Genomic DNA, 12,362 nt, shown 5'->3' on the forward strand with positions numbered 1-12,362 from the left:
AAAAAAAGGGATCCGTCATTAAATACGGATCCATCACCATTGACTTACATTGTTTTGAGTGCCGGATCAATTTTTATCACCGGACACAAAAGCGCAGCTTGCAGCGGTTTTATGCCCAGTCACAAAACGGAATGATGCCTGAACGGAAGACGTCCTGATGCATCCTGAACAGATCTCTTTCCATTCAGAATGCACGAGGACTAAACAAACATAATTTTTTTTCCGGTATTGAAATCCTCTGCCGGATCTCAATACCGCAAAACAACAATGCAAGTGTGAAAGTAGCCTTAAATACACTGTATGGGCTCATGCACACGACAGTATTTTGCGTTCAGTATACTGGCCGTTTTTTGAGTTCAGTATGCGGTACATATACTGGACCATTCATTTCAATGGTTTAGAAAAAAAAGCGGAAGTCTCTCCGTGTGCATTCCGTTTCAGTATTTCCGTACCATGAAAAGATAGAACATGTCCTATTCTTGTCTGCAAATCACGGTGCTTGGCTCCATTCAAGTCAATGGGTCTGCAAAAAAAACGGAACACATATGGAAATGCATCCGTATGTCTTCCGTATCCGTTCCGTTTTTGCTGAACCATCTATTGAAAATGTTATGCCCAGCCCAATTTTTTCTGTGTAATTACTGTATACTGTATGTGGCATACGGAAAAACGGAAAGGAAACGGAAACACAAAACGGAACAACGGATCCGTAAAAAACGGACCACAAAACACTGTGCATGAGCCCTATGTATGCAATCCTATTGTAGAGCTTCAAGGACAACCATGAGGGTGTATCTTCTGCTGGGAAATATTTAGCTGGCTTTCCCCTACAGCTCCTCTACAGGGCAAATGTAGTATTACATGCAGCCTTTCCTGTGAATATACATTTTACAGACCATGTCTGGAGAGATGTGGCTTTTTAGCAGCTCTCTACCCTCCCTCGCCGCAGGTAAGGAGCCCCTTCTATGATGTCCGTGTGCCCATATGGAAAGAGGAAAGACTAAAGCTAGCTATAGATATGGTAGATCCCACTAGATTTTGCAATTCCTAGGGAGACTGCATGATAGTCCTTTGCCATTCACGGTATGGCGCAGAGATAAGCAGAGCCAAAAAGGTCTGGCAGCTGTGTGTTCAGGTCTCCATTTAACTCATTTATCATTGCCACGACCCCATTTACGCAAAAACTTTTGCCCAGTGATGTCTTTACACTGCCCTTACCAGTTTCCAAAAAGGGGGCATGATGGGGGGGGGGGGGGGGGCAAGGATAGGTCATCAATATGAGATCAGCAGGGGATTGACTTACAGAGCTCTGGTTAGCACCGCGGCCTCCTCGCAGCCTACCGAGCACAGCGCCATCCATTGGATAATGGCAGGGCTTGGTATCGCAGCTCAGCTACCATTCAGCTTGAATGGGACTGAGCTGTGCTTAGGCCGTGTGACCAATGAACATGACGTCACGTGGCCTAGGAAGGAGCGTAAGCGCTCAGGGAGTGCCGCGGCCTCTTCATACAGGCGATCAGAGGGGGTACTGGGAGTCTATCAGATAATGATGACTTACTGTATCCTGAGGATAGACCATCAATATAAAAATCCCAGAAAATCACTTTAAGAATGATAGGAGTTTTTCTGGGTGACAACTGGTGACATCTGGGTGACAACCCATATGGCTGTCTTTTCCACCCCTTAGTAAGTAGCCGCCCTGTTTTCCCTGATCCATATAAAGGAACGTCATTTTTAAGGACGGCTTTCCTGTGACACTCTAAATATTTTATATATAATATATTTTATTTTATTTTTGTACATTTTTTGCATTTTGGGCCAGATTCACAGAAGAAACGTTGGCCTCTTTCCAACCTGAATTTTCTGACACATTTTTCGGCATAGATGTGCACGACTACGTGTGAGATTTGTAAGGCCGGAAAGAGAGGCCCTCGCTTGTCACCGGAGAGTTGTTTTGATGTCACCAGGCAACGGTGCCAAGGGGAATATGTATTACACAGGGCCCCTTTCACACAAACATGTGCTTAGTAAATCATCATAAACAGCCATATGTCCTCTGCTTGACTCCTGCGAGTTCCAGAGTCTACGCCAAGCCCCGGATTGTGGTGGACGGCAGCGCTTGCGTAAGCGCGGATTAGGTTACCGTCTTGTAACCTAAGTACAGTACAGGCGAGCTTGAGACCGGCTGCTGCGCGCTGCCATCCACTCTACACACGGTACAGCTGCCTTTGAAGATCCTTGCATAGCTCAAGTGCACACAAGCTTGAAGTGAAGCCACTCCTGTGAGTCACGTTTCTGAGTGCAGTTACCACGGCAACTTTCGTGTCTGCAGCGAACGCAACGAGTTCAAATCCTGAACCAAGGCCGACTGCTGCAAATGGCCGTAGCGCTGTATCAGGCTGGATATAACGATTATCATTCCCACATGTACTATGATATGGTACAGGCAGGAATGTGGAGATGGTAGTCACCCCGGGGGGCCCGGAGCCTTAAGGGGGTCCATAGGGCTCTCTGCCATATAGAAAAACACCTGAATTATAAGTGACACATGGTAGGCAAAGTTTACAGGCTGAATCCCCACCCAGGTCCCATTTTAGTCAATGGGGTCTGGCAGAGCTCCGGCCATTTCTGGCTAAGCTGGATACGAAGAACTAACCTAAAGAGGTCCGAGCTCTTAATCCACTGCATATACAAATGATAAAATTCGGACTGCCTGCAGCTACCGCTAGGGGGGAGCTTTAAGAGCTAGCTGCATACTGCCCTATTATTAATGTATAAGCCACATGCAGTAAGCTCCCTCTAGTGGTGGCAGCAGACTAGGAGTATTATTATTATTTTTTTATAGCATCCAAAGAGAATGTTTCACCCAATTTTTTTTTTCAGTTAAAACCAGAAAGAGACACACATGCTTTTTTTTGTAATCTGTTTCTATTTTCTGATTGTATATATTTTTTATTCTAATTTCTGAACATGATTATGCTTTCTTGCCTGAGCTATTGGTAACAGCATTTAGAGAGATGCTTGACAGCAGCCACGATAGGCCATAGACACAATGGACAGGAGGGGACATCATTGACTTCTATGGTAGAGTTTTCTAGGTATGCTCTACGACCCGTGCAGAAGTCAGGAGGGAGTAGATAAGTAGGAATGGTGGATGCTGTGTTATCTATAGATATAGGTGATATGTGTCATTGTTATCCTAACTGTGATGCTTAGTGGCCAGTGCGAAACCTGCAGGATTATTATTTTTTTTTTTTTATGTAGATACTGATATGGAAAATTAAAAATATAATGTCACCAAAAAGTCTTGTGGTAGAAGGTAAAGACAAAAGAATGATTGTCTTAATTATTTTTTTAAAGGCTTTGCCTGTGTTTAATTATTAAGGACATATGATATTTAGGATTCCTATAGCTGGATAGTGACTTATGCTTTTCTGTTTTCAGCCTACAGGGTACATGGAAAATAGCATGCCATACAGCGCCATTGAGGATGTCCAGCTGCTGTCCTGGGAGAATGCTCCAAAATACTGTTTACAACTTTCGTTTCCAGGGGGGACTGTCCTACTCCAGGTATGGTAGACCTCGATTCTGATTTACCTTTGTGATACGACATTAAATCTTCACTATCATTAAATCCAATATCATATCCACCTTTTAGGTTCAGTATTCTGGGCTCATGCTGGTCCCTGTACAGTCCTGCCTTTTGCCATGACGTCTTGCTTCACTGCAGCTAATCATGGGTCAGACGGGATAAGACATCATTGCAGAAGACTGGCGTGTGCATGTGGCCTTATATATCTTGGTAGTTGTCAGGGCTCCGTTCTATCTAATGCAGAGCTTCGAATTCCCTGCATAGACAGGTAAATGTTAACATTTGGTGCGACTGCAGCTGCCACTAGGGGGAGCTTACTGCACATGATTCATATGCAGTAAGCTCTTGAGCACCACTTACTCCTTAAAGGGGGTGTCCGGGTTCAGAGCTGGCCCTTCACACATTTAGCCTGTATTATTGGAGCATTTCTTGCTCCGATGCTCCCCCCTTAACCCTGCACTGCACAGCGCTGGGCAAGGTCTGCTTGTTCACTGCCGGTGACGTACCTGGCTCCTTTTTCAGTTTGCTAGGTGGAGGCTTTCTCCTAGCAGTGATACTGGTGACATCACTAGCACAAATGGGCGGCCTTTAGTGCTGCCCTAGCCTGTAAAACAGCCAAGGCCAGCGCCAAAGACAGGCAATTTGTACCGGTGACATCACCGCGCTCACTGCTAGGCGGAAGCCTCTACCTATCATGCCCATGAGAAGTAGTGAAGAAAAAGCTCTTGTCCTGCACATTGCAGCGCAGGGCTAAGGGGGAGCATCAGAGCTGGAAATGCTCCACTGATATAGGCTAAATGTGTGTCCGGGTTCTGCTCTGAACCTGGACGCCCCCTTTAACTCGGCCTATGGAAGGGGATTAGAGCTCTGTATCAGACAAACCTAAGCTTCATCCTCTATAAAGATATGTTAAGAAATTTTATCTGTTTACAATTTTGAACCTTTTTAGATTAAAAGAAGCAAAATGGTGTTCAGGTGACTTGATACAAAACATTAGAGTATCTTTGGGGACAAGGCAACGTTGAGGTGATATCCTTGATGCATTAAATACCTTATATCCATGCTTCAAGAGTTCCAGAGTTTAAAATTTCACAAATATTCACCTAGAATATGTCTGCTTATGTTAAAGGGGTTATTTAAGATTAAAAAAAGGTTTGCTTTGATTTCCCACAAACAACGTTACTCTTGTCCAGTTACTCTAATGTGTATAGGCATCTCTGTGAGTGCAGAGATTCTGAAATGATTTGGATATTTATTACAATCTTGTTAAAACTCAACTTGCAATTCGATTATTAGCCAATTCTGGTTTTGGCTGGACTATAATTCTGGCTGAAACCCGAGTATTTATGCTGGAAAGCCATCAGATCCCTTCATAGTAAATGGGGACCCCTCAGTATCCAGGAATATAATCCAGGAGTATACGGTAAGTACGGTAGTTCCTCTGCCGGGGCAGACTATCGGTGCAGATTGACACAGATAATTTCCCATGCTTACATGATTTCTCATGCCTACACAAATTTAGCATTCAGTCAGTATTTTTAAAGTTCCCAAAATACTGCAAAAAACAAAAACCCAGATCCTTGGGTACGTCCACATAAGATATACGCTGTATCAGCAAAGTGGGTGTGACTGAAACAAATCTACACTTTGGGCGTCATTTACAAAGATCAGCTTTTTGATTCCCCCTGCACTGCTGGAGGATTGGCCTAATTTATGACGAGATATGCGCCTTGTCATAAATTAGGCGCGCCTCCGGCAGTCCATGCTCCTGAAGTGAAAACTACTCAAGCCCCTAACTGGAGTAGCTATTACTTCTCTTTTACGCCTATTTTCAGGAGTCTCCGCCACTCCCAAGTGGCGGAGACGGCGTAAAAACACCCGTGCGGCAAAATATTTTTGTACAAATGTTAAAGGGTCTTGCGACTTTTTTTTAACGCCTAGGACTAGCGCACTGCCCTTTGTAAATGACCCCCCCATGTAAGAAATTGGCATGCGGTGCTGATTTTAAATGAACGCACAGGTTGTAATCCGCAGCCCAATCTGCACACGGACTTCGATGTGGCAGATTTTCTGCAGCAACATAAGCCCCTGCATGGACTTTTCCATCTGTGATTTACGGCCTCATTTTCAAGGTCCTGTACGGATATTCACCGTGCAGGTTTCTCTGGATAGTAAGGAGTTAAAGGGAACCTGTCACCGGGATTTTGTGTATAGAGCGGAGGACATGGGTTGCTAGATGGCCGCTAGCACATCCACAATACCCAGTCCCCATAGCTCTGTGTGCTTTTATTGTGTAAAAAAAACGATTTGATACATATGCAAATTAACCTGAGATGAGTCCTGTGCGTGAGATGAGTCAGGGACAGGACTACATCTCAGGTTAATTTGCATATGTATCAAATCGTTTTTTTTACACAATAAAAGCACACAGAGCTATGGGGACTGGGTATTGCGGCATGTGCTAGCGGCCATCTAGCAACCCCTGTCCTCAGCTCTATACACAAAATCCTGGTGACAGGTTCCCTTTAAATCCGATTCCCAGTCCAGAAGGTATTATTGCAGAGCTCATTTTCCCTGAGTAAATGTTTTGCACACGCAGCACGTGGTGCCTTTTTACCCCCGTCCCCTCCTCTTAATAATCAGCAGGTAACCAGATGGAAAGATAAACAGGGGAGAAGCCCTCGGAAAGCACAGGATACACAGTAGCTTGTTCAGCAGCTTGGCTACGGGTCATGGGAGATGCAGTCGTGTGCTTCAGGTGGACAGGCCCGGCTTGTACTTGTCTCTGTGTTTATCCACTTTCCCTTTTGTCTGATGAATTCAACTGCTGTTTGTGTTGTGAGGCGGAAAAAAAACAAAAACCCTATAAACAAAGAAAAGGTAAAAAAGACTGAAATCTAAAGAAAAAACAAAACAAACTTCATACGTGCATTCTAAATTTTGAAATTGCATCATCATATGGTAAGAAGGGGAACAAGGTCATAAAACATTATAAGGCCTGATTGAGAAGGGCATATTTTCCAACTGCTCGTGGAACGGAGCGCATACAGACCAGGGAACCGGTCATGTTGAAAATGTAGTCAATTCTGCAAGCAGGAGATGCTGAGCAGATTGATATGGAGTTTTGTGGGGGAAGATTCGGTAAAACTTGTAATTGATTGATCTGAACTTCTGCTTATTCTGGGCTTAGGAGTCCAGGGGGCGGTCTCACTCCACGATTGACAGCCTCCTCTGACACACAGATAGCTGTTACAGATTAAGGTCTCACGCAAACCACGGATCCACAAAACACAGATCCTGGCCGTGTGCATGCCACCATTTCTTTCCACAACTATAGAGCTGCAATATCCTTGTCAGCAAAACCGACAAGAATAGGACTTGTTCTATCTCTTTTGCAGGCCGACAGAATGGACATGTGAATTTTTTGCAGCTCCATAGAAATGAATGGGCCGGCATCCAATCCGCTTTGGATGGGAGCAAAAATACGGTTGTGTGCATGAGGTCTAAGACCACCCACTGGACTCCTGAGGATGCTGCCCTACATTGAGGTGGTGTCGCATTTTGGATGCAGAAAAAATGCGATTCTTATCCGTATCTCATCTGAGACTAATTGATTCAAGTATATGGGTGCACAAAAAAACCGGACATCCACGGACACCATATGGACATCCATATAGATCGACATAGATCCATTTTTTATGGATGTAAATCGGAACGGCCGTCTGAATTGGGCCTCATGCGTAACATGAAGGTGCATCAGGGGTTTCCATCCATATATCCATTCCTAGAAAGGTTTTTATCTACACAGATCTGTAGGGATTCCGTCCTGTCTGGACTTATCCTTGAGGCTCGTTCACACTTCAGTATTGCCGATCTCCATACGTTATGTTTGTTTTGTTGTGTGTTTTTTGTTTGTTTTTACATCCATATTTCACAACAAAAACAAACAAAACAAGGATAAAAAATGGACAACGGCAAAACAGAACAAATAGTAAAAAAACAAAACAAAAAAAACCCTGTATTTTCAGAAGCTGTGTAAACGAGACCTTATGGTGAAGTAAGAGTCTTAATATTTTTGACTAAGCAGACAAAATGGTTGTCCCTTCTATATTAAAAGGGGGTGTCTCATCTCAGACATTGATGACTTATTGCTAGGTTATGTCATAGACAGGTGTGGGTCCCACCTCTGGTATCTGCTCCCATCTCCAGTGTGGAACCCCGAAATTTAAGAGTGCAACCCCCCTGCGCAGGTACTGTCCATTCAGTGCCATGGAAGTACCAAAAATAGCCGATCTTTTCTCAGTCCCATAGCGTTGAATGGAGAAGCTGTGCATGCTCAGCTGGACTCCCTTCATTTCAGGAACCATGTTCTGGAGACAGGTGTGGGTCCCACCTCTGGTATCTGCTTCCATCTCCAGTGTGGGACCCCGAAAGTTAAGAGTGCAACCCCCCTGCGCAGGTACTGTCCATTCAGTGCCATGGAAGTACCAAGAATAGCCGAGCTTTTCTCAGTCCCATAGCGTTGAATGGAGAAGCTGTGCATGCTCGGCTGGACTCCCTTCATTTCAGGAACCATGTTCTGGAGATAGGTGCAGGTCCCACCTCTGAGACCCGCATCTATCTGACAACCTAGCGATATGCCATCAAGGTCTGGGAAGACCCAACCCCTTTAATGTGGGCCCTATGAGTAAAAAGATACTAAAAAACATAAAGCGGGTCACTGATCCGTGAGTTTTTTTCTATGTTACTTTGTTACACTAAGATTCCCCTCATTGACTGCTTTTGGATGGAAGCCATTGTGCTTTGATGCAAGCAAATTCGGCATGAAGCGAGTATTTATAGGGGTCCCGCATTAACGCCTCGGTGACAGACACTCCAGATATTTATTATTATTTTTTCAAAGTTGTGGACTTTTTCCACTGCAACAACTGGGGTGAAGCGGAAGACGAGGACATTTCTGCCTCATTCAGCACAATTAACACCTAATGAGCAACGCTTCTCTGAGCTAGTTAAAAATTACAGAACTCTTTGGCCGCCCAGGTGATAAATCTTTCTGGGAGCATTACTGCCTCCTAATTGCCTTCTATGTTGTTTAGTTTACACATAAAGGGCCATTTGTACACGCGCCTCCCAGCGTTCATTTATCATGCGCTCCCTGTAATGGAAGGACTGGCCTTGTGCACTATTAATGGCTGGGAGGTGAGCCGTGCTCAGCATATAATGGAGAAGTGGCCTCCACGGCTATTGTCAGGGTGTCATAGCTGAGATAATCTATGTCTCCTATGACACCTACCTACAACATTATGGACTGTAGACACCGCATCAGCTTTCAATGTGATTGTCTGGTTGGGTAGTTGTACTGGTGGAGGGGGGCTCCTTAAAGGGACAGAAAGGAGCACCTGTGAATGGAATATGAAGTTACAGGTTCTAAAGTCCACTATGTTTAGAGCTTTCTTGCTTCAGGAGGGGGTCTGACAACTGAAAGATGACTCCAAAAACCTTGGGTAATGGTGAGACCTTTCATTAGGTTTAGCTCAGAGAGTGTTTTCTGAGAATTGTAGGCTATTCGTGGATGCTCTGAGCTTTGAAGGGGTTGTTAGAGATTTTGATATTGATGGCCTAATCTCAGGATAGGCCTTGAATATGAGATTGGTGGGAGTCCTAATGATATGCTGTCAGTGTCTAAGATGGGAATACCCCTCCTTTCCATTCTGCTGGACCTGCAGAGGGAAAATGACCTGCTGTCACGATGCGCTCTGTGCATGGTTCCAGGAGGCGGGGACGGCCGAGACGCGCGTCGCCCGTCCCCGTGGTAACCACTCTGGGGCTGAGCGCCGAGCTGATTACTTGGCGCTCGCCTGTATTGGAACTCGGGAGTCATATGACGCTGGCCACGTCACATGACTCCACTGGCGCTCCTATTAAAACAGGCAATCTGCTGGCCACAGATTGCTTGTTATTGAGGTCCTTCCTGCATGATACTCACCTGGTTTGTTTGTTCCTGCTTGGCTTCCGATTTCCCGTCTGTCTCCTCCTCTGGTCTTGGTGTGCTCTCCTGGTTTGACTTCGGCTTGTCCTGACTATTCTCTGCTTGCTCCTCCGGTACCTTTTCTGCTCTGTTTTGACGCGGCATGTTTGACCTTTCTGTTTTATGTGTTTGTCTTCCCTGCGCTATCCTAGTTAAGGGTTTGTCGACCAGTTGTCCCTTGTCGCTAGGACTTGCGAGGCAAGTAGGCAGGGACAGGGGTGAGAGTGGCGTTTAGTGGTCACTACCCCACCCCCTGTGTGTGACACTTGCTTCCTGGCACTGGCTCTACCAGCTCCTTCTTCTCCAGGCTTGTGATGCTCCGCTAGGCTCTTCCTTTGTGTCTTGACAAATGGTCACATGACACAAAGGGAGCCAGACATGACTTCGGCTGTGATTGACTGAGGCGATGTCAAACCAGATGTTGACTGTTAATGGGGCCCTGCGGAGCATCACTAGCCTGGAGGAGAAGGAGCAGGGAACAGGGCACTGGGAAGCAGGTAAGACTAACTTGACACTAGTGCTTTTAGTTCTGGCAGGAATTAGCCTGCCGGATCTCTCTACATACCGGCATTGCCGGAAGCTACCGCGTTGCCGTCTGGCCCTATTATTTATAATGGGGGACTGGTGGAGATCCGGCTGCAACCCGGGCATCAGGTAGCGTCCGGCAATTCCTGGTCCAAACCTCTGCAATGTGAAACTAGCCTTGGTCATCTTTCCTGTGCAGGTCCTGCAAAATGCCAGGGAGGTTTGCCAACCCCCTCCATTCTTGCACAACCCCTTTAAGGGCTCAGCAGTACTTTGATTCTTTGACACTAGAGGCATTGAACGTTGAAAAGGCAAAACGAACTCACCCATTGGCAAACCGGCAGGTTTACTTATCGTTTGGACACTGGGTCTCTAATGTGAACCTGGGATCTGAGATGCTGTTACCTCAACAATTGTTGTCACTGAAGAAAAAAAAAATGCGGTATTGTTCATTTTCAATAAGAGACTTTGCTGCCCTGATTAAATGTGTACCCAGCATGGAGCAAATATTGACATGCACTGCAGGAAGCAGATACTAAAGAACCATTGTTATGGGTACACCGCACCAAGTCTGCCCGGAGGCCACTAATGTCCACAGCAGGAAGAGCTGATATTTACCTGAGAGGAGACTCCAGGAATTAAATGTGACCTGATGGAGGTGGGCTTGTTGACTATGACAGAGAATATCATCTTGTGGGTGAACTCCCACTCGAACTACACATCTCAAGCAGGTTCTCCAGAATTAGAAGAAAATGGTGTCTTTCCTCTAGGAAGAGAGCCACACTAGTCCATGGGTTATGGCAGTTAAGTTACACCAACATGAATGTGTCTGAGACACAATAGTGGACAGGTGAGGCAATGTTCTAGTTAGAGAGCAGCCATGTTTTTCTAATCCTGGATTCATACTCTGTCCAGTGTCAAACTGGGGTTTCTTGGACCCACCAAAGGAAATTTTTCATGAAGTTCAACCCCTATATCATCAATAATGTTGAATAGGTTTTTGAATCAAAGAAAGCCGACCATAGTGGTAGGTGATTATCTCCAAATGGGATTTTTTCTTTGCACCTTTGGGGCCCACTATTGCATTAGAGCCTGGGCTCTCCAGAAGATTCTCTGGTGGGCCAGTCCGACCCAGACTCTTTCCATGGAGACCCATAAATCAGCAGAAGAGCTGTAGGCACAAACGATGAGGCGTTTTAGCTGAGACTTTGCATAGCTCCTATTTTTTTTACATTTCAGATGCATTGGAATAATGGTTGCAAAGATGGAAATGGTCCTTCTTATTAATTGGGTCTTTTTAAACTTGTTAAAGGGGTTATCCAGACAAAAATGTAAAAGGCTCGAAGGACGTAAAACCATAAAATAAGTCCTACTCACTTTACTGGTCTCCCGCCGCTCTCTCTGCTTCCTAGGTCCCTCTTGACACACAGGAAATGACTGCTCAGCCAATCAATGGCTACAACAGTGACCCGGTGATTGGCTGAGCGCAGTAATTGGCCAAGCGCTAATTTTTCTTCATGTCGAGACAGGGGATCGGCAGGTGGATGATCGGTAGGGTAAGTATGACTAAGTCTACTTTCACACTCGCGTTTTGGCCTTCCGTTTGTAAGATCTGTTCAGGGCTCTCACAAGCGGTCCAAAACGGAGCAGTTTGCATTCTAATGCATTATATCATTTACAAGGATCTGAATCATTCGCTGGACAACCTCTCTTATCTTTCTTAAATTTGCTGAAATTTCAGATTCTCTGGTGGCTGCGAAAGATGACTGTGAGACATTAGAATCCAGCATTTCCAGTTTTGTACTTACCTCCCTTGTTCTTCCTTTCCAGGCTGCAAACAGTTATCTGAGAGACCAGTGGTTCCATTCTTTGCAATGGAAGGTGAGTAAAACTCTATTGCCTCAAGCACCAGTCTAAATTGGCAAATCATAAATGGTTATTTATAGTGATTAGTATTTTATAACTTCTTCATGTAGCGTAAGGATGCATTTTTCACATGAGGTATGCCTGTACAGTGGCGTATTCAAGTAATACATCAGAAAATCCTTTCAAAGTATACAGTACCTCCAACATATACTGCAGACACAGTGTGAATGCATCATATTTTACTGTTACTTATCCTGTACCATTTTACGTGTCTTTTACTCCAATCCCATCCAGAACTGCATTCAAAGTTTTCAATCCATCTTCTGATCATCGTTACCGATACATCCTTTC

At 45.0% G+C, this 12,362-nt stretch overlaps 1 protein-coding gene across 4 annotated transcripts in view; it reads left to right on the top strand.

Moving 5' to 3' along the window:
• LOC122920239 (c-Maf inducing protein) overlaps positions 1-12,362 on the top strand; it is a 162,309-nt gene that overhangs the window by 65,873 nt on the left and 84,074 nt on the right. For all 4 annotated transcript variants that reach the window (XM_044269580.1, XM_044269581.1, XM_044269582.1 and 1 more), the window contains exons 2-3: positions 3,445-3,570; positions 11,976-12,026. In XM_044269580.1, the coding sequence (XP_044125515.1) occupies positions 3,445-3,570; positions 11,976-12,026 (177 nt within the window). The remainder of the gene's footprint in view (positions 1-3,444; positions 3,571-11,975; positions 12,027-12,362) is intronic.

The sequence above is a fragment of the Bufo gargarizans genome, chromosome 10, assembly GCF_014858855.1.
Source record: "Bufo gargarizans isolate SCDJY-AF-19 chromosome 10, ASM1485885v1, whole genome shotgun sequence".
NCBI classification, from domain to species: domain Eukaryota; kingdom Metazoa; phylum Chordata; class Amphibia; order Anura; family Bufonidae; genus Bufo; species Bufo gargarizans.